This window comes from Salmo salar, chromosome 19, assembly GCF_965601325.2.
Source record: "Salmo salar chromosome 19, fSalSal1, whole genome shotgun sequence".
NCBI classification, from domain to species: domain Eukaryota; kingdom Metazoa; phylum Chordata; class Actinopteri; order Salmoniformes; family Salmonidae; genus Salmo; species Salmo salar.
The window spans coordinates 15,516,194-15,543,789 of NC_138309.1; the positions used below are offsets into that span (position 1 = coordinate 15,516,194).

Genomic DNA, 27,596 nt, shown 5'->3' on the forward strand with positions numbered 1-27,596 from the left:
TTTCCTGAGGTGTATGGAGCCGGAGGAAGGCGTAAGAGCGCCTTGGCGCTGCGCTGGGAGGCTGGGGAGTTTGCCGAGTGAAGAACAACAGGGTACAACCTGCAGTCACTGGTGAAAATATTGTCTGTCCACTTTCAGCTGAGTTAATAGACTTAATGCAGTGCTACAAACTCATGTTTGTTTCATGTTGCGACATTTAACCACACTTGCTGCTTCTGTAATGTTATCGATTCTCTGGTCGAAGTGCCAGGAAATAGTAGTGTGTGTTCGCCCGCCAAGATGCCTGAATGTAAAATGAATGTAATGTTTAGTCCACAGATGCTAACATTTTATGAAATTTTAATGTGAGCAAATCTGAAAACATATTTTGGTGTATTGTCTTGCTAAAGGAAAGAAGCTTATATTTATTGTACTTTCGTACTGTGTTTTCCAGAAATATTGATGTGGGCATATAACATACTGTATGATACAATACTATAACATGTAACTTGTATCAAAAAATATATTCAATCAGTAGCTGAAAACTGAGATATGTTGAACGGACATTATACACCATGTGAAATCATGTTTTATTGAAATACATTTTTAACATTCCCTTAAAGCTGGAATCCTTAATGGTGAAACCACCACATCTGTTTGCGATATTTTAAAAACAATAACAACGGTGATGGGCAGCCAGTGGTGCTGTTTCCCCTTATTACGGATTCCATGTTTAAAATAAATAAAATACTATTTCCAGAATCAAAAGGGATATGGTAAAAAAAAATGCTTATAAAAAAAATTACTTTTCTATATTGTGCATTTCCCTACAAATGTCAGATGTTTACAATTTTCAAAGAAGGAAAATGTTTCTGCTTTTAAATAATTATTGAGGCAGAGTATTAAACAAGCTCCATTTTTTGAGAATTGCCATTTAACGCTGATAATTGAGTTCATGAAACAAAAAATAATTGACATTGTTTCATTAAGTATGTTTGTATGCTTACTTGTTACTGTTTTGCAAAAATCACCAGTATTGCTTGCTAGCATTTTAAATTGTGTAAGGAAATTACCTAAAATAAGAGAGAGGCCACTTTATTACATTATTTTTCAGGTGATTTTCCTTGTATTCTTACTGCAAGTGTTCAATAGATTAGTGCAACAATAAATACCACGTATGAATACATTTGTTCAAGTCTTTATTTTAATGACAGGGGGAATGATTTATAAAGAGTCTCTTAAGATGATGTAACATATTTATTCAAATAAGCAGAGAGATTTTGTTCTTAAATACAAATGTTGTTCATCCATTTACCATTTAAGGACACGTTTTAATATGTTCAGTGAAATCTTAAAAAGGCAATGGCAGTAGTGTGTAAAAAAGAGCAACATGGCTTAAGTAATACAAAATACGATACATAATCTATACTATTATTGTCTACAATGACCCCTAACAAGGAGTATGTGATTCCCAGTCACACATTTCTTATGGTGTTTAGGAGAACAGACAAAAATCCAACATTTCCCATGAGGAACACCGCCAAGACAATCTTTTTGAATCGAGATACCTGAAAGAAATTGGAGTAAAAATAAAATCAGTGTGGACAAACTTATTATAAAAGAAAACTTCTCAAAAATATATCCAAAACATATATAGTTTATACATTTGTTTCAAGCTTACCTTTCGCTGTCTCTCACTATCCGAGTGAGTACACAGAATCTTTTCTTCGTCCTCAGCAAGAGTCCTCCCTGTACAGAGGTTAGAGATTTACCAGAGTTCCAGTATTCAATAGAATACATAGAGATTTGGCTTTCTGTGTGACTACTACATCCCTGAAAATAACAATTTAATATATATTTAAACCTTATATACACACATTACTGTGAGAGAAATATGTATTACTGTAATCAAGGAAGACATCTCAACAAGTGAAAAATGATTTTACATACCCACATCAAGTCTGTCGTTATAAAGACTAGTGTTTTTTTGTTGACATTTAAACCTGCTTAGCATTCCTGCCCACACACCAAACAATCCGTTTTCAATTCTCTTCTATGCTTAATGGAATCAGACTGTGTAATTGATTTGTTCCCTCCAAGCAAAACAACATTGCAATTATTTGACTGTTTAATAATCATTGTTATAAGGTCTAATTCAGCGGTTCCAGAACCAGGGATATATTAAAAGTTAACAATTGTTGGAAAGGATAGGAAGTGGGAAAGAAAAGAACAGGTTGGAGAAGGTTGTCATTGTCAAGAGTAATTTATTCTTAAAAAGATTTACCTGAATAAATCAAAAGAAACCAACCTGTTACAATGACTACTTTACTGTGGAACTCAAGTAGCAGGTCTACCAGGACTCCCCAGACTACGCAGCCTGCCAGGACACCAGTGGACCAGGGGCCAGGGAGAAGCAAGGCCTGCTGCTGAATACCCAGGAAGATGGCCACAACTACAACAGGGGAGATACTGGGGTTATGATTGACAGGGTAGAGAAGGTTGTTGCAACCACCAGGTTTGGATACACCATTGTTGCTGTTGTAGTCATTGTACTAGACATATTGTTGGCATCATTATCCGTATATAAAGATAATAATCGTCTTCATCATGTCAACATTGTTATGTCAGGATTAAGATGAATTTCTAACCTGCAAGTACCCGTGCAATAGTGCCTGTTCCCAAATGCATCCAGTTGAATATGTACCTTCTGTGGAAAGACAGTAAAATACAGCACAGTTGATTACTGGATCCTGCTACACAATATAGATAGCTAACATGTTTGGCGCATTTCAGAAACTGATCCATGTAGGGGGCTTTAGGTTGTACCGTGAGGAATCTGCGGCGGGTCTGAGGAGGGCCATGATAGGCTGGATAAAAGATAGAGCCATGACAGTACAGCCCAGGTAAGGGTGGGAGCCGGCATGCTGATGGAGACAGCGCAGAGCAACAGTATTACATTACAGAATTAGACACAGTAGAGGTGAACAACACTACAGGAACCTCTGAACAACAGTGCAGTAACACCACAGAGAAAGATAAGCGAGAGGATGAAATCAATGGATCCAGGGTACAGAAGACCCTGTAAATAACAGGAATTGAATTGGCACACAAGATACAGTCAGCCTCTCAAAATAAAATATATATAGCAAAGTGGACAAATATTTGACAAATTAAAAGCCTTCCTTAAAAAGATAAACAGGTGCAGATAATTTCAACCATCGATCAATGTCACTCCAACAAATGATTGATCTCCCATACATGCTCACACTGACGGAATGCAAGTTATTCAGCTTTGTAAGTCAGTGATAATTGGTTACTTGGCTCCACTACAGCACTCAACATTCTCTCTCTCTTGTCCTTCTCTGTCCAGCAGGGCCAGAATGACTAAGGCAGACAGACAGCTTGGTGGAGGAGGCAGCATGAGAGAAGAGGGAGAACATGACACACAGCTGAGTGGTGATGATTCAGTTCTAAGACAGACATTCAAAGAAATTTGATTCTAAGACACACACACATAAGCAGCTAAATTATAACGACACAATATATGGCCAGCCAGGCAGAAATACAGACAGATGGAGTGACTGACTGTCAGATGTGTAGCATGTGGTGATGACCGAGGGAGGTATTCCAGTCTTACCCTGCTCCAACCACCTCGGTAGATGAAGGGTAGTGAGAATCCCACACAGGTAAGGAGCACGGTCAGGGTCATCAAGGCTCGGTGCACCTGTAGAGACATTCCCAAAATACTACATCATCATCACCATGGTGAAAATATGGTTGAAATAACACTCGTTTTCAGGAGGAAATTAGAAAGATGGTGGTTTGAGCATTATCCATCACTAACTCATCTCTGATAACAAGAATAGAATTAACAAAATATTTTAATCAAGACAAAACACTTTAAATAAAACAGTCTTTACCTGAAACCATAGCCTGCGTCCAAATAGTCTTGTTTCTGGCCAGTCGTGTTTGAAGTAGCGCGCGATGATGACCCCTGTGGTCACTGTCGTCATCCAGGCCACAAGCATAAACACACCTGGGGATACAGAGGGATATACACCTCGTTCTCTGTGTTTGTATGCGCCAGACGTATACTGAAACAAGTGTATGGAACTGAAGTGTTAAACACGTGTTATATTAAGTAATGAAATGTATGTCTTTGTTACAACACTTCCTATTCAAACAAAGCAGGTCATAAAAGGCTTATCTTTCTGTAAACTACAGGCTTACCATGGAACTTAATGAGCAGGGGAGACCTGGAGCCAGCTAGATTCTTGGGGGGACCTGTGATGACTGTCTGATGAGTGGATATCAGAGGCTGCCGGTCATGTCTATAGATCACACCTTAAGATGGATGGATGAAGATAATGTAAATGTCTATGTCTGGCACCAACACTAGATCCAGCACTGCCAGTTAAGCATTGTGGTAAATAGATGTTGGAACCATTTACCAATGATTTATTATTGGCATGTGATTCACACATATGGCGGGTATGACTACTGTACTAGATAATCACAGCTTAAACCAGAAATCTCACGTACAAAACAGCAGTGAGCTCGTTCAAAACACTTAGCACAGGTTAGCCCACACCTGAGTCAACAATGAGGGGTTGAGGTCAGGAATGTTTAATCTAACCACAGTAGATGTCAAGTTCAGTACCAGCATCTACAATATATCTGGCACAATAGGAATAATCAATAATATGTATGAGACTATAGTATACGACCAAAGGTTGGTAAACAAATAGGAAAAGCATTACATAAAGACACATGGTCATACCATCTTCAGCCCTCCCGTGGGCTATGAACAGGAAGTAGCTCTGGTCCAGGCTGAACCTGCTCTCAATCTGACGGGGGAGGAGTATGTCTCTACGGAAGCGACACTGAATGACCCCATCTGCCAGCTGCCAAGCTGTGTCTGAAAGAACATTCTAGAGAGAACACAAAAAGGTCACAGGTCAAAGATCAGTTAGGTACTATAGAGGTCAATCTATGAAACAACCATCTAAAACAAACGAGCAACAAACAAATAACACAAAAACAAACATTCACAAAACTATTATTTCATATTTTTATCAGAACTTTGCAAAACATAAATTGTGTATACCTCAGAGGCCAATTCAGGGTGAGTTCGGCCAGAGACATAAGCAGCATTGATGTCCACACTGTCCCCATCTCTCACACACAGGTATACATCATCATTCCCCTACACATAAATACAAAACTCTAATGAGTTATAATTATATTGTAAGACTTCATAAAACAAATCTCACTGTGCATATGCCATATTGAAATACCCCAGATAGTAGCCCTAGATTTGGCATATCATTTAAGTCCACACAAGCTCCAAGTGGTTATAGAATACTTATTTGGTAGTCTTTCTGGGGTCATACCAACCATCCATTTGTCCAGTGACAAGGCGAAGGACAGGTATCCATCAGCTGGTCCACTGAGCTCAAACAGCACAGTCCGCTCCTCTGGAGTGAAGGAGAGGAAAAAGCACAGGGGGTCTCTGCCTGGGTCACATCCCACAGGGTCACGCAGACATGACTTACTCCTACCACAACCCTCTGAGCTGAACTGAGGAAGAGAGGGAGAGAGAAAAAGAGCGAGAGGGTTAAATTCTCCATCACCTATCATCACCACCACACATAATCATCATCCACAGCCTGTCGGTCAGTGTAAACATTATGCTGATTCATCCTCAGTCTCTTCTGTCTATACTTAGAGACAATCCTGGTGGTGAGTGACTCACAGGTCTGGTCAGTGCAGACAGAGTTGTGGTCACAGCAGTAGTAGTGGTGGTGGGGGTGGGGTTTGGTGGTGGAACCCCAGTCGCCCCATTCAGAGACACCACCGGCCCTGGGATCTGCACCCAGTAGACTTTATACTTCTGCACCACTGTGGCCCTGAAACAACAATATAATGATAATAATAATAATGTCATTTAGCAGAAGATTTTTATCCAAAGCAACTTACATAGCTGTCAGTATTGATAGTGAGTAGTGACATTCTGATTCAGTACAACAACATCAACACATTAGCAATAGAATGGAAGAATATCACAGTTAGCGATTGGCATAATGAGAATAAAGGAGATAATTACGCACATAAATTGGACACCGGCTGGGGTTTTTTTTGGAGCCTCCCACACGGCCTGTATCTCTGTCTTCTTGGATTTGCTGGTGTGGCTTACTGCAGATCCCTTCAAAATGACAGGGTTGCGTATCATACAATAAACTTCTCTTACACAGTACTAACTCCATTGAGGTGTGTGGCTGAGACAAGTAGCATCTTGTCTGTTTTACTAATGATATGGCTGGTGAAGGTTGTTGATAGTAATTCCAGACAGCCAGAGCTTTACAATACTTAGCTTGTGTTTCCAGCAATCATGTAGTATATAATTGAGGTCGGGTAACATCATCTCTACCTGTGTGTGGCCACAATGTAGGAGCTGTGACTCAGAAGGGTTGAGGAGGCTGAATGATCCAACAGCAGGACCGTCCGGGTTCTCAGCATCCCTCGCTTCAATCAGGAAACCTTTGAAGGAGATGCTCCCAGACGTGGGAACAACCAGCAAAGTCACTGTTAATAAAAAAATAAAAAAACTCAAGACATTTTCCATTGTCCCAACCCCCCCCCCCCACCACGAGACACACAAATACACACACCCACAGAGAGGTAGGAGGAATGGGTAAGACAAAGTGCAGCACCCCCGGGAGCAGTTTTGGGGTTAATTGCCTTGCTCAACAGCACACTGGCAGGAGATTGTTTCTAGAATACAAAACTTTTTCAGTTAAATATGCTCTTTGAAATATTCCAGGGATTACAGATGAGAATTATCTATTTTGCTAACTCGGGCACATCTACACCGATGTGAACACTAATGTTGATATTGAACAGCACTATCCCTATATAAAACCAGAAACAAATATATAGTAGGCTACCTGTGATATGGTCACCAGGGCTGAATGTGGGATTGTCCACGGTGATGTTATAAGGAGCAGGTTTAGAGCTGGAGTCATGGCCATGCTGTGGTATCATATCTCCGCACGCCTGAGACACTTTCCCATTGGCGAAGCCAGAGGCTGTCTCTATTAAACACACAGCCACCACCACCACTAACAGGAGATGTGGACCCGGCATCTGGAAAGACAAGACAAGACAGGAGGTTATAATGAAGGTTATGAAGATGGAGTTTGTATGAGAGTTCAGGGTCATACAACATACTGTAACTGACTAATGGCATTTTTGGTCATGGGTAGATCTAGGCTTATTCTGCTTCTCAGCTAGCTTACAATTTCTTTAAAAAAATATATATATATTTTTTTTTTATACAAAAGACAAAATGATTCTTAGTCTACTCAATAGCTTACACATAGGCCTACAGTATGGCGCCAGAGAGGATGGAAAAACCATATTGACTTTATTTGATGGCGCTTCATAAAGAGAGAGTGGGAAGAGGAAAATGTTAGTCGACTTCCGATTTACAGTTGTGTGAGGATGTGGCCTATCGCCATCCTTGCACAGTGTGGGCATTCCATTAGGCCTAATTAGGCTAATGTCTCCCCTTATACTCCTGCTATTGCACCGATTTGATTGTCTACATGTTACTTAATCTAAGCCCAAATGTTACCTATCATGCTGGAGGATTACCCCAGTATTTATAACATCACCACAATAGCCATTGTGGTTGGAGATATGCAAGCAGTCATTCACCTTACTTTGTTTGGTTCACGCTCACAGTCATATCAATAACTGCTCTTACACTGGCATTTGATTTTCAAGGTCTGCCAATTATGCCTTTTGCAGTCTTTAAAAGCCAAGGAATTTCTAACTGTATAAATGCAAATCGATAGCTCATTGTGAAAAAATAGTAATGGCGTCATTTTGTAGGCACTAGCTCTGCCATGGTTCGTTTTAGTGATGCACCGATATGAGATTTCTGGCCGATACCGATATTTTCCTTTACAATATTTTTTTTAAATATACCGATATTTAACATTTTAATGGCCTTTTAAGCATTCTAGTACAGTTAAATAGTTACACACACACGGACGCAACGGTCTAAGGCACTGCATCTCAGTGCAAGAGGCGTCACTACAGGCCCTGGTTCGAATCCAGGCTGTATCACATCCGGCCGTGATCGGGAGTCCCATAGGGTGGCGCCCAATTGGCCCAGCGTCGTCCGGGTTAGGCCGTCATTGTAAATAGGAATTTGTTCTTAACTGACTTGCCTAGTTAAATAAAAATGTCACACACACAAACACAGAACAAAAATAATATTTTGTTGGCATTTACGTATATCCCCATTACCAGTAAAACATAATCAAAACCTATTTATTTCACTTACTTACTTGCTGTGCTGTTTCATTGTTCATTTGTTCAGTCGTTTCATTCTCAACCAGGATTTCTCATTCTATGGAACACCGTTTGGGTCTTTGCGTGTCAAATAACACTATTTGACGTGTCAATTAAGCTTGTTGACCAATCAGGACCTGAATATGACTGCACGTCACATTTTAACATTTTAATTTAACACGTTCATACTTTTTTTAGGTAGTTATTTCACATTGATTACACTTCATATGTCATAACGATTCATCGATACGTATGCTATGATGCTGGTAAAGTTGTCTCGCGCACCCACAATGCTGGTCATTAAAAAAAGCTAGCTAGCGCATGGATGCAAACAATGTTCTTCCCCAAAAACATAGCAAAACGACAATCTGTTTCAGTAGCTATAGTTTACACCTAGCTATGTAGTTAGCTAGCAATCATCTAAAATAACCCGAATTGATAAGACAGTTCTTATTTGATTAATGGTGGTCTGACCCATCTATGTGAAGCTAGCCACAATAAGGATTAGCCACAATAGTGGACTGTGCGGTTAGCTTTCTAAATAAAAGTACGTCATCGACAGTAATGCAAATTAATACAAATAGTATAATTACGCCATAATTGAATAGATCATGCTAAACAAGGTGGGAATGTTGTTATATAAAATCAACAAAAGACAATCATTTGTTAATTTGACAAAAATCTGTTGAAATTACATTGGATGTATTATACTTTAGAATTGCATTGGGGGCATACTTATTTCACTGTACAGCCTTACCTATGGATGTGGATCAATGACATGGGGTATCAGTCTACTCAGTGACACCCAGAGAACATTAGCGTCGTAGCTCTTATTGCTCTTACTCTGAAACAACTGAATTGAGACATATTTTGTGTCAACCTGTGTATTGTCAACCTATGTGTACAGATGATGGTGCCGGAGGGTAGGGCTGCTGTCTTATCGGCTCTCAACCAATCCTGCTATTTTGTTTGTTTTTTCGCATTGTTCGTACCTTGTTTTGTACATAATGTTGCTGCTACCGTCTCTTATGACTGAAAAGAGCTTCTGGACATCAGAACTGGGATTATTCACCTCAAATTGGATGAGGAGTTCTTCAATGAGTCGGACACCAGGGATATACTGCAGACACCCGACTAGGCCCAAACCCCGTGATTTGCTGGAAAAGGAAACTGAGATTGAGGCAAAAGATCAGGGTGCCTTGCGAGGATCAGGCGACGAGTGACTAATCTGCCCTTGCCTTCCGTTCTGATAGCGAACGTTCAATTGCTGGAAAATAAATGGGGCGAACTGAAAGCACGTATATCCTTCAAAATGGGATATTCAAAACTGTAATATCTTGTGTTTCACCAAGTCGTGGCTGAACGACGACATTAACATACAGCTGGTGGGTTATACACTATCAGCAAGACAGAACAGCAGCCACTAGTAAGACATGGGGCAGGGGCCTATGCATTTGTGTAAACAACTGCTGGTGCACGATATCTAAGGAAGTCTCAAGGTTTTGCTTGCCTGAGGTAGAGTATCTCATGATAAGCTGTAGACCACACTAACTACCTAGAGAGTTTATCTGTATTTTTCATAGCTGTCTACATTCCACCACAGAGCGAGATTGGCATTAAAAACGCACTAAATGAGCTGTATTCCGCCATAAAGCAAACAGGAAAACGCTCATCCAGAGGCAGCGCTCCTAGTGGCTGGTGACTTTAATGCAGGGAAACTTAAATCAGTTTAACCAAATTGCTATCAGCATGTTAAATGTGCAACCTGAAGGAAAATAATTCTAGACCACCTTTACTCCACACACAGATGCGTACCAAGCTCTCCCTCGCCCTCCATTTGGCACATCTGACCATAACGCTATCCTCCTGATTCCTGCTTACAAGAAAAAAAATGTAAGCAGAAAGCACCAGTGACTCAGTCTATAAAAAAGTGGTCAGATGAAGCAGATGCTAAACTACAGGACTGTTCTGCTAGCACAGACTGAAATATGTTCCGGGATTCTTCCAATGGCATTGAGGAGTACACCACATCAGTCACTGGCTTTATCAATAAGTGCATCGAGGACGCCCCCCCCACAGTGACCGTACGTACAGACACCAACCAGAAGCCATGGATTACAGGGAAAATTCGCACTAAGGTAAATGGTAGAGCTGCCGCTTTCAAGGAGCTTATAAGAAATCCCGCTATGCCCTCCGACGAACCATCAAAACAGGCAAAGCATCAATACAGGACTAAGATCGAATCCTACTACACCGGCTCCGATGCTCGTCATATGTGGCAGGGCTTGCAAACTATTACAGACTACGAAGGGAAGCACAGCCGAGAGCTACCCAGTGACAAGCCTACCAGACGAGCTAAATAACTTCTATGCTCGGTTTGAGGCAAGTAACACTGAAGCATGCATAAGAGCATCAGCTCTTCCAGATGACTTTGTGATCACGCTCTCCGCAGCCGATGTGAGTAAGACCTTTAAACAGGCCAACATTCACAAAGGCCACTGGGCCAGATGGATTACCAGGACGTTTAATCCGAGCATGCGCTGACCAACTGACAAGTGTCTTCACTGACATTTTCAAACTCTCCCTGTCGGAGTCTGTAATACCAACATGTTTCAAGCAGACCACCATAGTCCCTGTGCCCAAGAATACTAAGGTAACCTGCCTAAATGACTACCAACCCGTAGCACTCACGTCTGTAGCCATGAAATGCTTTGAAAGGCTGGTCATGGCTCACAACACCATTATCCCAGAAACCCAACTAGACCCACTCCAATTTGCATACTGCACCAACAGATCTACAGAATATGCAATCTCCATTGCACTCCACACTGCCCTTTCCCACCTGGACAAAAGGAACACCTATGTGAGAATGCTATTAATTGACTACAGCTCAGCGTTCAACACCATATTGCCCTCAAAGCTCATCACTAAGCTAAGGACCCTGGGACTAAACTCGTCCCTCTGCAACGGGATCCTAGACTTCCTGACCGGCCGCCCCCAGGTGGTAAGGGTAGGTAAAAACACATCCGCCACGCTGGTCCTCAACACGGGGGCCCCTCAGGGGTGCTTGCTCAGTCCCCTCCTGTACTCTCTGTTCACTCATGACTGCATGGCCAGGCTCAACTCCAACACCATCATTAAGTTGATGACAACAGTGGTAGGCCTGATCACCGACAACGATGAGACAGCCTATAGGGAGGAGGTCAGAGATCTGACTGTGTGGTGCAAGGACAACAACCTCTCCCTCAACGTGATCCAAGACTAAGGAGATGATTGTGGAATACAGGAAAAGGAGGACCGAGCACGCCCCCATTCTCATCGATGGGGCTGTAGTGGAGCAGGTTGAGAGCTTCAAGTTCCTTGGCGTCCACATCACCAACAAACTAACATCATCCAAGCACACCAAGACAGTCGTGAAGAGGGAACGACAAAACCCATTCCCTCTCAGGAGACTGAAAAGATTTGGCAATGGTCCTCAGATCCTCAAAAGGTTTTACAGCTGCACCATCGAGAGCATCCTGACGGTTGCATCACTGCCTGGTATGGCAAATGCTCGGCCTCTGACCGCAAGGCACTACTTTATCATTATTGGGTATTGTGTGTAGATGGGTAAAAAACTTTTTTTTAAATCAATTTTGAATTCAGGCTGTAACAAGTACAAAATAAAGAAAATCAATTACGGGTCAACATTTAAATATTGCTCCCAGCGTTGATCAAAGCTCAGAATGCTCATATTTTTGATCTGACAGTTCTAATCGCGCCTGCCTCTTTGCGAAAGAGTGGATTCATGAACAGTGGTTTGTTCGTTATGTTCGCCTGCATCCCCTGGATTTGCCTTTTTAGCAGCACATTCACCACTCTCTTAAACGGCTAACTCCGCACTCTCGCGGCACAGGTCAAGGGAAATGCGGAACGAACTACTCTAGATCACAGTCGGCTCAATAGGCAAATAGTCTAGAAACGACTGTGTTTTGCAAGATGCCAGATAAAAGGCCATTTTAAAACCATCCCACGACTCCTGATGTGTCTACAGACATCCCAAACAAACAAAAAACGACTCTCGGAGAATGAGTGCCCAAGTAGTAAATAGTCGCGTATAGATATTTCAGTCAGGTGGATATCTGATGGCAGATACTTCTATCACAGTAACGTTGAAGGGCTCTGGCTAGTACTTCTTAGCCAGCTAGAAGGATGAAGTAAGAAGCCAACTTTACAGAGAGTAGGCTACTGAGACAGACAGTGATGTGGAGCTCAGTGGAGAGGCTGAGGCAGGCTGCAATGCATGCAGGAGGAAGCAGAATTAAGACAGATATAGCCCTTGGTTCACCCTAGACTTGACTGCCCTTGACCATCATAAAAACATCCTGTGGCGTTCTATGACTGGAACGAATTGCAAAAATCACTGAAGCTGGAGTCTTACATCTCCCTCTCTAACTTTAAGCATCAGCTGTCAGAGCAGCTTACAGATCACTGTACCTGAATGAACACAGCCAATCTGTAAATAGAAAACACCCAACTACTTCATCCTCATATTGTTACTTATCCTCTTGCTCTTTTGCACCCCAGTATCTCTACTTGCACATCAGCTGCACATCTACAACTCCAGTGTTAATGCTAAATTGTAATTATTTCGCCTCCATGGCCTATTTGTTGCCTTACCTCCCTACATTTGCACACACTGTACATAGATTTTTCTATTGTGTTATTGACTGTACATGTGTTTATGTGTAACTCTGTGTTATTTTTGTCGACTGCTTTGCTTTATCTTGGCCAGGTCGCAGTTGTAAATGAGAACTTGTTCTCAACTGGCCTACCTGGTTAAATAAAAGGTGAAATAAATAATATAAAAAATATTTAAAAAACAGAGAGACAGAGAGAGACAGAGCCAGAGAGAGAGAGAGAGAGGTTGGTACAGTGGTTCCCAAACTTGGGGTCCCCTGAGAAAATCTGCACTAATCTCATCAAACATGTTAGGAACATAAAAATATATATGTTTCAGTATGAACATCTTCCCTATAGGACTACATTAAAACGCAATCAAAATGCAAACAATACAGTTCAAAAATGTAATATGTTTTTGTTTCGTCGCTGATGCTACGTGTCAGTGTGAATCATTCATCATATTTCCCACCTTTCAAGGGTATAACATTACAATTGTATAGATAGGCTGTGTTTGTGTTTTTTTGTAAATCGACTGAAGTGAATGAACCTAGAGCAGCCATAATGGCCAGGGTGATTTTTTCTTGTTTTTGCTGTTTTCCAAATAGCAGTGTAACGTTCTTTTTGCTATTGTATAGAAATGCAGGAAATTAACAACAACAAAAAAATATATATATATTATTTTAAGTTTCACCTTCCGGATCTCACTAAAACTCAAACCCTAGTTATGGCCCTCGCACCAAGCCAGTGTCTACATATCTGAAAACAGAGCATTTCTATGAGAAGAAAGATCCTATAAAATGCTTCTCTGTGTCATCACGGGGTAGGATTAAAAGCAAAAAGTGTTTTCAAAACCTGCAATGAGTTTCTAGCGAGAGGGTTCTGGCTTCGCATGATGTAGAACTTTTTCTTGTTACACAAAACATAGAAAATGTGCTGTTTTCAAATATGTAGACTTTGTATTGTGATGGAGATAACCAATAAGGTTGAAAGTGATGGAATTGCCCTTTAAAAGGAAAAATCTACAAAATAATTATCTTTTGATCTTTTTTTCCATTAGTCTACTGTTGATACAGTAACAAAATGTTTTGCCTTTCAGCAGTCAAGTTTTCAAGATATAGGACTTTCAAGAAGCAAAGGGTAATTTACCTCATCTGTCTGTTACAGATAAAGAAGAACTGAGCTGGTTGTCACAGATAACAACAAGGAGTATTCTCATGACTTGTCCATGAATGTACTCTTGAGGAGCTACTCTTACTCCTTAAGGTCCAATGACCTTATATGTTAGTTTCAGAGGTAGACTGGCTCTGGCACCCAAAAACTCTTTCTAAACGTGAATTGATTCTCAATTGCAATACGGTTCTAGAAACATAAAGCCCTTTACTTTCATATCACATCAAAATAATTTCACAAATCCAAAATATACACTTACTGTACACTGTTCTAACCGGCTTTATCACAGTTGCAGCTGACTGTATTCATTCATTTACAATATGCTTCTGGTGACCTTCCATTACGGTGTGAATACCTTCAGAAAGTATTCACACCCCTTGACTTTTTCCACATTTTGTTGTGTTATAGCCTGAATTGAAAATGGATTAAATTGAGATTTTGTCATTGCTGGCCTACACACAATACCCCATAATGTCAAAGTGGAACTGTGTTTTTAGAAATGTGTATAAATTAATACAAAATGAAGAGCTGAAATGTCTTGAGTCAATAAGTATTCAACCCCATTGTTATGGCAAGCATAAATAAGTTCAGGTGTAAAAATGTCACATAATAAGTTGCATGGATTCACTCTGTGTGCAATAATAGTGCTTAACATGATGTTTGAATGACTACCTCATCGCTGTACCCCACAAAGAAAAGCATAAATGGAATATCCCTTTGAGAATGTTGAAGTTATTATTTACACTTTGGATGGTGTATCAATACACCTAGTCAAATAAAATAAAATGTTATTTGCCACATGCGCCAAATACAACAGGTGTAAACCTTACTGTGAAATGCATAATTACAAACCCTTAACCAAAGATGCAGAAAAATATTTACTAAATAAACTAAAGTAAAAATGTTATTAAAAGTAACAAAATAACAATAACGAGGCTATATACAGGGGGTACTGGTACCAAGTCAAAATGCGGGGGTACAGGTTAGTTGAGGTAATTTGTACATGTAGGTAGGGGTAAAGTGACTATGCATAGCGAGTAGCAGCAGTGTAAAAACAAAGGGGGGGGGGGGGGGGGGGGGGGGGCATTTGATGAATTGTTCAGCAGTCTTATGGCTTGGGGGTAGAAGCTGATAAGGAGCCTTTTGGACCTAGACATGGCGCTCCAGTAACGATTGCCGTGCCGTAGCAGAGAGAACAGTCTATGACTTGGGTGACTGGAGTCTGACAATTTTTTGGGCCTTCCTCTGACACTGCCTAGTATATAGGTCCTGGATGGCAGGAACCTTGGCCCCAGTGAAGTACTGCGCCATACGCACAACCTCTATAGTGCCTTACGGATGGATGCCGAGCAGTTGCCATACCAGGCGGTGATGCAACCGGCCAGGATGCTCTCGATGGTGCAGCTATAGAACTTTGAGGATCTGGGGACCCATGCCAAATCTTTTTGGTCTCCTTAGGGGGAAAAGCTGTTGTCATGCCCTCTTCATGACTGTCTTGGTGTGTTTGGACCACAATAGTTTGTTGGTGATGTGGACACCAAGGAACTTGAATCTCTCGACCCGCTCCACTACAGCCCCGTCGATGTTAATGGGAGCCGTTTCTTGTATTCCACGATCAGCTCCTTTGTCTTGCTCACATTGAGGGAGAGGTTGTTGTCCTGGCACCACACTGCCAGGTCTCTGACCTCCCTATAGGCTGTTGGAGTCGTGCCTGGCCATGCAGTCGTCAGTGAACAGGGAGTACAGGAGGGGACTAAGCACACACCCCTGTTGAGGATCAGCAGGGCAGATGTGTTGATGCCTACCCTCACCAGTCCGTCAGGAGGTCCAGGATCCAGTTGCAGAAAGAGGTGTTTAGTCCCAGGGTCCTTAGATTAGTGCTGAGCTTTGAGGGCAATATGGTGTTGAACACTGAGCTGTAGTCAATGAACAGCATTCTCACATAGGTGTACCTTTTGTCCAGGTGGGAAAGGGCAGTGTGGAGTGCGATTGAGATTACGTCATCTGTGGATCAGTTGGGGCGGTAAGCGAATTAGAGTGGGTCTACGATCAAATCAAATTTTTTTATTTATTTTTTTTTTATTTATTTTTTTACGATCACTACAAAGTGTATCACTACAAAGATACAGGCGTCCTTCCTAACTCAGTTGCCCGGGAGAAAAAGGAAACCGCTCAGGGATTTCACCATGAGGCCAATGGTGACTTTAAAACAGTTACAGGGTTTAATGGCTGTGGTAGGAGAAAACTGAGGATGGATCAATAACATTGTAGTTACACAACAATACTAAACTAATAGACAGAGTGAAAAGAAGGAAGCCTGTACAGAATAAAAATATTCCAAAACAAGCATCCTGTTTGCAACAAGGCACTAAAGAAATATTGCAAAAAATGTTGCAAGCAATTAACTTTTTGTCTTGAATACAAAGTGTTATGTTTGGGGCCAACCCAATTCAACACATTACTGAGAACCACTCCCCATATTATCAAGCATAGTGGTGGCTACATCCTGTTATAGTATGCTTGTAATCGTTAAGGACTGCAGAGGCAAACTCCCAAAGAAAAAGCTGGTTCAGTCTGCTTTCCACAAGACACTGGGAGATGAATTCACCTTTCAGCAGGACAATAACCTAAAAACACAAGGCCAAATCTGAACTGGAGTTTCTTACCAAGAAGACAGTGAATGTGGCCGAGTTATAGTTTTGAAATAAATCTGAGTGAAAATCTATGGCAAGACCTGAAAATGGTTGTCTAGCAATGATCAACAACCAATTTGACAGAGCTTGAAGAATTGTTTAAAGAATGGATGGGCAAATGGTGCACAAGCCAGGTTTGGAAAGCTCTTAACCTCTCTTGGGTAGGGGGCAGTAATTTGACGTCCGGATGAAAAGCGTGTCCATAGTAAACTGCCTGCTACTCAGGCCCAGAAGGTAGGATTTGCATATCATTAGTAGATTTGGATAGAAAACACTCTGAAGTTTCTAATTTCTACACAGTGTCTGTGGGGTCATTTTGCACTTCCTAAGGCTTCCACTAGATGTCAACAGTCTTTAGAACGTTGTTTCATGCTTCTACTGTGAATGGGGAGAGAATAAGAGCATATGGAGTCAGATGACTGAGAAAATTATATGAGCTCAATCGCACGCACTCCCGTGAGAGTTAGGTGTGCTCCTTTTCATTTCTGAAGACAAAGGAATCGTCGGGTTGGAATATTATGGAAGATTAATGATAAAAATATCCTAAAGATTGATTCTATACATCGTTTGACATGTTTCTATGAACTGTAATAACTTTTTTGACTTTTCGTCTGAACTTACTGCGCGAGCACAGTGAATTTGGATTACTCGACTGAACGCGTGAACAAAATGGAGGTATTTGGACATAAAGATGAACTTTATCGAACAAAACAAACATTTATTCTGGAACTGGGATTCCTGGGAGTGCATTCCAATTAAGATCAAAGGTAAGTGAATATTTATAATGTAATTTTTGTCATTTCTGTTGACTCCAAAATGGCGGGTATCTGTATGGCTTGTTTTGATGTCTGAGCGCTGTACTCAGATTATTGCAAAGTTTGCTTTTTTGAAATCTGACACAGCGGTTGCATTAAGGAGAAGTGTATCTATAATTCTTTGAATAACAGTTGTATATTTTATCAACGTTTATGATGAGTATTTCTGTAAATTGATGTGCTCATTCACCGGAAGTTTTTGGAGGCAAAACATTTCTTAACATTACACGCCAATGTAAAAATGGGGTTTTTGGATATAAATATGAACTTCATCGAGTAAAACATACATGTATTGTGTAACATGAAGTCCTATGAGTGCCATCTGATGAAGATCATCAAAGGTTAGTGATTCATTTTAGCTGTATTTCTGTTTTTTGTGACGCCTCTCCTTGCTTGGAAAATGGCTGTGTGGTTTTTCTTGTCTAGGCGCTGTCCTAACATAATCTAATGTTATGCTATTGCCATAAAGCCTTTTTGAAATCGGACACTGTGGTTGGATTAACGAGAAGTGTATCTTTAAAATAGGATATAATAGTTGTTTGTTTGAGAAATTTGAATTATGAGATTTTTGTTGTTTTGAATTTGGCGCCCTGCTATTTCACTGGCTGTTGGTCCTGCAGCTGGGACGCTAGCGTCCCACATACCCCAGAGAGCTTTTAAGATACTCTGGAAAAACACAGCTGTAATCGCTGCCAAAGGTGATTCTGACAGGAATTGATATATATATATATATATATATATAGAATAAAATTGTAACACACACACACACATATATATATATATACACACACAAATGTTACAATTTTATTCCACTTTGACATTAGTATTTTGTGTAGATTGACAAAAATTGACAATTAAATCAATATTAAACCCACTTTGTAAAACAACAAAATGTGGAAAAGTAATGGGGTGTGAATACTTTCTGAAGGCACTGTAGCTAATTAGCACTGTCTTCCGGTTGTTTGTCTTTCGTAAACGCACGCTGTAACGTGGAGATATGGCCATGTGGGAACACTAACCCTAAATAAGGTGTGTAGTAATTTACCCTTTAAAAAAAAAAAGTATTATTCTTTTTTCGGTGATATGAAAGATACGTTCCCAAAACCTGAACGCAAGCGATCCGTTTTATTGTTCAGAACAAGCATCGGAGCTCTTAACAAAACTTCCGGCGCCAGAAGATACTATCAACAATATGCGCTAAATGTAGTTAGCGTCTATGAATAGGTTAGCTTACCATTTAACTATTTGTATTATTATTTTAAGACAAAAACAAAAAAATACTGCTCACACTCACAACAGTAATAGCTTATGGTGTTTTCTTAAGACGGTGGAAAGAGAAATGTTAATCGACTTTCCATTTACAGTTAGTTGGTTCCATCAGTCTGCTGTAGATAAAGAATAACTGAACTATGGTTGTTACAAAAACGAGTATTCTCATGACCAACTGTAGTGGCTGTTTGAAACACGAGTTTACTGTTTTTCTAGTTATAGCCTACAGGTCCCAGTAGGGTACATGTAACAATTTATTCAAACATATAAATAGTTAGACAAATACATAATGCGTAGAGCAGTAGCCTACAATATGTAGGGAGGGGTCCAATTTTACCTTGGTTATTATGTCATTGAACCTTCTTTTTACATTTATGCATTGAACTCACTGTCAATAATGGGCCTAATTCTAAACAAAGCTACATTTGGCATTGAATATTTCTTCAGAAAATGTCATTCTTTAACATAATTGTTGATCAGTGAATCCATTGTATTCTAAATGTGGTTGTCATTGACAGCCCAAACAATATTGGCAAATAAGACCAAAGCAATGATTCCTTTGGGTAAAATCTGAATGTGGAGGATGGGTCATACTAACCTACTGTGCTTACCTGCACACACACCACTGTGAAAACAAATATTTTCTTCTTGAGTGTGTTCTCCAAAACTAAAGAAACCAAAACATTTCGCAATGCTCTCTTATATACGATTCAGTGTGAAGAACAGTAGGATATATTACCTATTGCAGGACAGTAAGAATGTTTATCTATTTCACTCTTTAAAATAAAAAATGTAATTGAGTTTACCTTACCTTCTCTCACGTAACTCTTAAAACCAAATTCAAGTCCGTCGGCAAATAGCCAACAAAAAGGGGGCTGTCCTTACTCAAAGTGAGTGTTGATTGGTTGAGGAGATGTGAAGGCAAAGAGTATCTATTTAATTAACAAGAGAGCCGAGTGACAGCTTGTGATCAATAAATGACGGCAGGCGAGATCAGGTAGGACCATTCAAGCCAATGAGAGGGCAGATAACCATATGAACAACAGGCACAACCTAAGTAAGACTGTGTCACTTAGCAGTTCATTCTGGTTTTGTATTCTGATCATGAAGTATTGTAGTGTGTCTGGCTAACTCGTGCTCGCACGTCAGGTTCGCCGAGCAGTGCAGAGCTGTTGGGAAGGAAGTTGTCAAGGAAGTGAGTTTGTGTTTGTACAGGACCTACCGTCAACCAATCATGTCAATATGGCGCCCTCCGCATTGTTACAACATTTGAGAGACGCATAGCGGATGCAGTAAAGAGCTCAATTTGGCCTGGCGTGCCTCTGGATGCTTCGCGATTGCGTCACACCATCCATACGGCGTATCCGACCACATTTCATATTAAGGTTTACATTTATTATGATTTTTATTTTATTTTAAATTTGTATTATTATTTTATTATTTGTATTATTATTTGTATTTTTTTATTACCAATGTAGAAAAATCTGTATACATACAATAAGTACATAAATAGACAATGATAATATATGCTAGGGGGTACAACAAATTACAAAGACCTTAAAAGAAACACACATATTGATTGTTTTAACAGCTTTCTTATTAGATGAATCTAGAAGGGTCATAATCTACGGCTCGAATTCCTTATAGAAACAGGAAGAGTGGTTTTTTTATTAGTGAATTTACATTTATGAATATGAAATTTTTCCATTAGCACAATTAGATTTATGAGGTAAAATTGTTTTTCTTTATCTTTGTTATGGTTAAGGAAACCGAGCAGCACATTCTCCCATAACAAACAAAAGTCATCAAGAATATTAACAATTATAAATCTGTGAATATCTTTCCATAATTGTTTTACATGTAGACAATGCCAAAATCAATGCGAAACCGTTTCTGGATGCTCAACACAAAAAGTACAATCAATGTTAATGTATTTTTTGAGTTTCTTCAGGTAATGATTCGCAGGGTAATACATATGGATCATTCTGAAAGAGACCTCTTTGACCTTGTTAACAAGCAAGTATTTGTGTCTTAATAACCAGACTTTTTTCCAACAGATATTAGTGACCAATGTATTCCAGTAACTTGTGACATAAGGAATGGATACAATATCCCTTTGAAAAAAAGCACGTATAGATCTGTTGTTCTGAGGGAGCAAGGAGAAACATATTTTCCCTATTGGAGAGTCAACTGGATTAAGCGAGGGTAGGTCAAGAAGGTGAGGTCTGGCTACACCTCTAAATAACATGAGAGTTCCAGATGGAATAGCATCAAAGACTATGGCGAACTCTCTGGGTGTTACAGGGATATTGTAACGAGATAAAAATTCCTCATAATTGAGTAAAAATCCTTCTGCATTAAAAAGTTGACTCACCAGCAGAATAAGATTATTGAACCAGTTCTTAAAAAATAAAGACTTGTTTCTATACAAAATGTCCTTATTGTTCCAAATGAAATATCTATGCGGGGAAAAATTATGTTTATATATTAATGACCACGCTATGAATACTTGTCTATGAAAAGCAGAAATTTTGCAGGAATCTTATCAATGTTATAGTTACAAAGTAACATAAAATTGAGGCCACCAAAACGGGAGAAGATAAAATGAGGGATGAAATTCCAAATTGAAGTTGGATTCTTTAAAAAATGTTTAGCCCAATTTATCTTAAAAGTTTTATTCAAAGTAGCAAAATCAAAAAAATTGAGACCACCATATTCATATGAGTTCATAACGACAGATTTCCTAATATAATGTGTAACATTTTTCCAGATGAAGTTCAGAAGCACCTAGTCAACCGCTTGACCTATTTTGTTGTCAAGATGTAGGGACTGGGCTGCATAAGTAAATCTGGAGATACCTTCAGCTTTAGAAAGCAATACTCGACCTTTCAAGGACAACATTTCATTTGAAGTATAAATAGTCTCTTAGCCTAGGATGACGACAATGCCGATCAAGCATTCTATCTTCAGAGAGGAAGTGAAAGAGAGAAGCCAAACTCGGCGGAAAATCAGTCACCCTCCAGGTGGTGGTGTTTTTTCGTTGTTTCGCTCACCAAACAAGGCGTTTTTGTATGGTGGTCAATGAGTTTTGAATTTGGGCAACAACCAAAAAATAATGGCTTGTTTGCTTTGAGTTTATTTGATCGAATATACGTTTTTTCAATGATTAAGTTACCTCAACTATACTGAGAGATAAAAAATACTTGAGTCAGTTATAGAACCCATTGCCCTTTATGGTTGTGAGGTATGGGGTCTGCTCACCAACCAAGAATTCACAAAATGGGACAAACACCAAATTGAGACTCCGCATGCAGAATTCTGCAAAAATATCCTCCATGTACAACGTAAAACACCAAATAATGCATGCAGAGCAGAATTAGGCCGATACCGGCTAATTATCAAAATCCAGAAAATAACCGTTAAATTCTACAACCACCTAAAAGGATGCAATTCCCAAACCTTCCATAACAAAGCCATCACCTACAGAGAAATAAACCTGGAGAAGAGCCCCCTAAGCAAGCTGGTCCTGGGGCTCTGTTCACAAACACAAACAGACCCCACAGAGCCCCAGGAAAGCAACACACTTAGACCCAACCAAATCATGAGAAAACAAAAAGATAATTACTTGACACATTGTAAAGAATTTACCAAAAAACTGTGCAAACTATAATGCTATTTGGCCCTAAACAGAGAGTACACTGCGGCAGAATACCTGACCACTGTGACTGACCCAAAATTAAGGAAATCTTTACTATGTACAGACTCAGTGAGCATAGCCTTGCAATTGAGAAAGGCCGCCGAAGGCAGACCTGGCTCTCAAGAGAAGACAGACCATGTGCACACTGCCCACAAAATGAGGTGGAAACTGAGCTGCACTTCCTAACCTCCTGCCAAATGTATGACCATATTAGAGACACATATTTCCCTCAGATTACACAGACCTACAAAAAAATTGAAAACAAATCCAATTTTGATAAACTCCCTTATCTATTGGGTGAAATACCACAGTGTGCAATCACAGCAGCAAGATTTGTGACCTGTTGCCACAAGAAAAGTGCAACCAGTGAAGAACAAACACCATTGTAAATACAACCTATGTTTACTTTTTCCCCTTTTGTACTTTAACTATTTTCACGTCATTACGACACTGTATATATACATAATATGACATTTGAAATGTTTTTATTATTTTGTAAGTGTAATGTTTACTGTTCATTTTTTATTGTTTATTTCACTTTTGTTTATTATCTATTTCACTTGCTTTTGCAATGTAAAATTATGTTTCCCATGCCAATAAAGCCCTTAAATTGAATTGATATCTCAAGATGGCTATGCATATTCATGTCATGAGGCTAGTAGCATAGCATCTCTCTATTGAATACAGGTGGTTGACGTCAACAATCCTCATCGATTATTAAAAAAATTATTACAATAATGATATGTTTCCACCAATCCAAAGAAAGGATGAGCGGGAGCTACAGCCAGCCGCCACTTTGTGGATAACGACTCACATTTTTAGGGCGGAGAGATATGTTATCTTGTCAGTATATCCACAATATTTGCTATGGTCTACGCTTGATGTGCATTCCCGGTAATACACTCGTATCCCTCATGGACCTGCTTGTACATAAAGCATCCTGCATTCAGGCCACAAAGGCATACTTTAAATCCTTAACTAGCTTTAATGGTGAGAAGGCGGAAAAAATGGGGAAAATATGCATAGGGTGAATTCGGAAAAAGTGGGACTTCATATTAACTGGCACAGCTTAATCCTGACATGTTATTTTTCTTGGTCTGAGGAGAAAAATCTAAACTATTGTTGCTAAGAAACCAGAGAAACCACATTATTGCAGAGAAACCACATTATCAAAATCACATCACTTCATTGGTTTGACATCCTAGAGAGGGGCGGAGCAAGCTTCAAACAGGAAGCTCACTCCACAAAGCACACAGTATGATCAGTGACAGTTTTTTTTCTGTTAGATGTTAAGGTTATAAAAGGTTATAAATAAGCTACTGTGCAAAATTGTGATGTAAATGTGCATACTATGTACTGGTGCATCAAAATACAAAAACAAGTTGCCAATATTATGTTTACATTTTGTAATTCAGTCTTTTTTTTGTGTTGTCCCCCTATGCCAACCATAAAGTAGGACGGCATGGAGTAGCTAAAGTAGGACAGTCTTCAAGGCTTTTCCAATAGAGCAAGGAGATCCAGTTTACATTAGGGTAAGGCAAGGCTCTTGTACTATATTCTGTTAATTTTCTTGTAGTACTGTTATTTGAGTGAATTGTATTATCATTGGGATAGAATTAGGATTATAATAATGGTGTCCCAGTATATCAATGCCAACTGAAAATATGTTTTTGACTCAGTGTACACTCCCTGTGGCTCAGTTGGTAGAGCATGGTGTTTGCAATGGTGTTTGCAATGCCAGGGTTGTGGGTTCGTTTCCCACGGGGGGCCAGTACGTAAAAAAAAAAATGTATGAAATGAATTGAAATGTATGCATTCACTACTGTAAGTCGCTCTGGATAAGAGCGTCTGCTAAATGACTAAAATGTCTAAAATGTACACTGGGTGTGTCATGCCTCCTGTGAATATGTCAAAAACATTTTTGTGTGATTAGGTAACATCTTGAGTATTCCAGAAATTGATCATGTGTTGGGCTAATATGTTGGATAGATGTCGAAAGAGGTTACAGAAGACAGAAATGCAAAACGTGTCCCACTTATTTTCCGAATTCACCCTACTTTCTTTATTAAACACCATTTTCCACCACCATTTTCTGACAATTTAGAATATTGCAGACTGTCTTCATCCAAGAGTGTGGATCATCCAAAATTGTCCAAAAAGTGCAAGCTTGTAAGCAAAGCTAAAGGGATTGCAAACGTGTTAGCATAAATAGTCCAACCAAAAAAATGTTTTTTGTAATATTACCTAGCTGTCTAGCATTTGCATTCATTATGGAAACCGTTTACCGTATAAGAAGCAAACAGAGCAAAACGAGAGTTTCTATTGGACACATTCAGGTAGGTCCCGCCCTGTTTTGTTCCATTTGCTTCACCGATTCTGTTGCAAAACGTTTGGCACAGAAACCGTTCACTCCAAATGGAAAAAGTTTTGCAACGAAAATGAGAGTTTCTATTGGATAAATTCAGGTAAGTCCCTCCCCATTTGCTTCTGTTTGGTTCTTAACGGTAAACGTTTCATGACGTAATGAATACACCCCTGATCCTGAGCAGTGATGCCAACTTAGCAATTTTGTTGCTAGATTTAGCAACTTTTCTGACTACCCGGGCAACCTTTTTTTCAAACAGCACCTAGCAACAAATTTAGCTACTTTTAAAAATGTATTTGGAACTTTTAGCAACTTTTGAAAAGTGACTTAAACGCTAAAATGCATGCATTTTCCCTCTAAATGACACAAAAACGATTTTCTCTGTCACACACTCTGTCACAACACACGTGCCTGGCTGCAAAAGTAAAATCAAATCAAATGTATTTATATAGCCCTTCTTACATGAGCTGATATCTCCAAGTGCTGTACAGAAACCCAGCCTAAAACCCCAAACAGCAAGCAATGCAGGTGTAGAAGCACGCCTCCTGTGTGACTGACGTCAGCAGCAGGCGCTCAGCTCCTACACTGGCAGCAGCAGGCCAGCAGCAATTTCAGCAAATTGCAAATCATTGTTGGCTGACTGCAGCAGCAGTAGTACGGATTCGACGAGCCAAACCTAATGAATATAGTTGGTCACGAATGTTTGATCTTGAACATAACTTACAACATCAATCCACATGTCTCAATCAAAATTGTACAGAAAAGAGTTGGAGTCTGTACCTGAACAAATGTCTAATCATATTTTTTGCCGAGATGGCCAGTCAATTTGAGTAACGTTATTGTGTATGCTACGTAATGACGCAGTTTTACGTTATCACGCAATGACATCACAACGTCATTTAGCAACTTTTAGCAACAAATCAACCTGCATCTAGCAACTTACCCTGAAAATTAGTTGGCAACACTGGCAGTGAGCACACGGAAAAACAAGGTGATTCTCCTCTATCAAAGAAACATGTTACTATTATGTTGCAACTATTGTAACATGTAAAATCGTTCATAGTTACAATGTGTCGTTTCTTCTACCAGGGCTGAAGATATACATAGAAATCTATATTTCAATACAGCCAAACAGTTTTGGTGTTGTTTTTAGTAAGAGAAACTATTATTTAACTTACTTTTGATGAATATGGACCCCGGGAAGAATTGCTCCTGCTTCTTGAGCAGCTAATGGGGATCTGAATAAAAATCATGAATGTGTGTGAACAGCAATAAAAGCGACATGTATAGGCCTATGCTTTTTCTTACGTTTAGAGAGAGACATTTATGAATAGGCTACAGTGGCCAGTTATGTACATATGAAACCCATGTACACACATACATGCACGTAGGCTAGCCTAGTGTATTTACGTTGTGCTGCAGGTTAGCGTCTTCTTTCACACGGTGGCGTTATCTCCCATGACTTCGGTCTCTCCCCCTATTGAAGTGTGTCATGTAGGAATCTGGGGGCACCGCTTCCTGCTTGAAAAGGACACCATAAAAAAGGAACGTCAAAATGGTTCGAAGCAGACAGACCAGAGTACTGTTCCTGAATGACATGGAGCGACTAGAGAGGACTCTGTTCCGACTAGAGCAAGGTATGTAGGCAATGGCCATTCAAACCCTGGGCAACTTCACATTTGCACTGGCGAATAATATAAACAAAAAAACTACTGGGCATAATTTGTGGAACGTTCCAACAGGAATCTGTTCCAAAAACTTCGTAAAGTACAAGGATGCCAACAAACAACGCATACAAAGTAGCATGACCAATTCACCTCGCTAACTAGCTGCTGAATAGGCATCAACTGACCACGTAGCTTATTCTTAACGTTTGTCCATAGACTACCAGAGTGAGGACAGACATGTTTCGGAATTTACGTGGTGAGTGAAAAACATAATTATATTGCCCACTGCAGTATCTTATTCTTATCCTACCGCTATACAACTTTGTATGCGTTGTTTGTTGGCAACCTTGTTATTTACGAAGTTTTTGGAACAGATTCCTGTTGGAACGTTCCACAAATTATACCCCCCCCCCCCCCCAAAAAACAAACAAACAACAAATGTCTGAATGTACAAGTCCTGCGAATTATAGGCTATTGGAAGTTTGTCATTATTAGACAATTGTTTCTTTTGTATGGTGCCATCTTGCTTATATTTTACCCCCAGCAGGGATATTATTCCTGCTGTTGAAAATATAGACATTGAAATGCACGTTTAGTTAATGGGAGTGGTAGGCTAGGCATGAGCTGAACATTGCTATGTATTTGACACTTGAGTGAAGTAGCCTATCTTGAAATATTCTAGTGAAAAGTTTGCAGCTATAAATAGCAAGGTAAAAGGCCTTGTGTTCGCTCAGTGGCTTAGCTGTACTGTTTCTACTGTTGGCAAGATCAATTGCTTGGACGGGCATCACTTCAGACATTGGATTTGTTTTTAAACTGAGTTTTAATGCACATTTGATTGGCAGGACACCATAACAGCTGCCTATGTGTTTTCCAAGTTGACATTTTCGCATTAGGACATTATTAGTTCACATCAAA

General features: G+C 39.8%; 3 protein-coding genes across 9 annotated transcripts in view; 2 read left to right on the forward strand and 1 right to left on the reverse strand.

Annotated features, from left to right (window-relative positions):
* palmdb (palmdelphin b) overlaps positions 1 to 1,163 on the forward strand; it is a 43,217-nt gene extending 42,054 nt beyond the window's left edge. For both annotated transcript variants that reach the window (XM_014157393.3, XM_014157395.3), the window contains one exon: positions 1 to 1,163. In XM_014157393.3, the coding sequence (XP_014012868.3) occupies positions 1 to 81 (81 nt within the window). In that variant the 3' untranslated portion in view covers positions 82 to 1,163.
* frrs1b (ferric-chelate reductase 1b) lies at positions 1,162 to 26,693 on the reverse strand. 5 transcript variants are annotated; one of them, XM_082965497.1, is made up of 17 exons: positions 26,422 to 26,693; positions 26,190 to 26,249; positions 6,927 to 7,125; positions 6,410 to 6,564; positions 6,090 to 6,184; positions 5,735 to 5,888; positions 5,377 to 5,559; positions 5,087 to 5,185; positions 4,760 to 4,910; positions 4,210 to 4,323; positions 3,900 to 4,015; positions 3,617 to 3,703; positions 2,806 to 2,903; positions 2,628 to 2,686; positions 2,288 to 2,431; positions 1,661 to 1,728; positions 1,162 to 1,547 (listed from the first exon to the last, which is right to left on the reverse strand). In XM_082965497.1, the coding sequence occupies exons 3-17, from the start codon at positions 7,123 to 7,125 to the stop codon at positions 1,455 to 1,457; spliced, it is 1,815 nt and encodes a 604-aa protein (XP_082821623.1). In that variant the 5' UTR covers positions 26,190 to 26,249; positions 26,422 to 26,693; the 3' UTR covers positions 1,162 to 1,454.
* LOC106578509 (glycogen debranching enzyme) overlaps positions 26,499 to 27,596 on the forward strand; it is a 22,717-nt gene continuing 21,619 nt past the window's right edge. For both annotated transcript variants that reach the window (XM_014157391.3, XM_014157390.3), the window contains exon 1: positions 26,499 to 26,648. In XM_014157391.3, the coding sequence (XP_014012866.3) occupies positions 26,567 to 26,648 (82 nt within the window). In that variant the 5' untranslated portion in view covers positions 26,499 to 26,566. The remainder of the gene's footprint in view (positions 26,649 to 27,596) is intronic.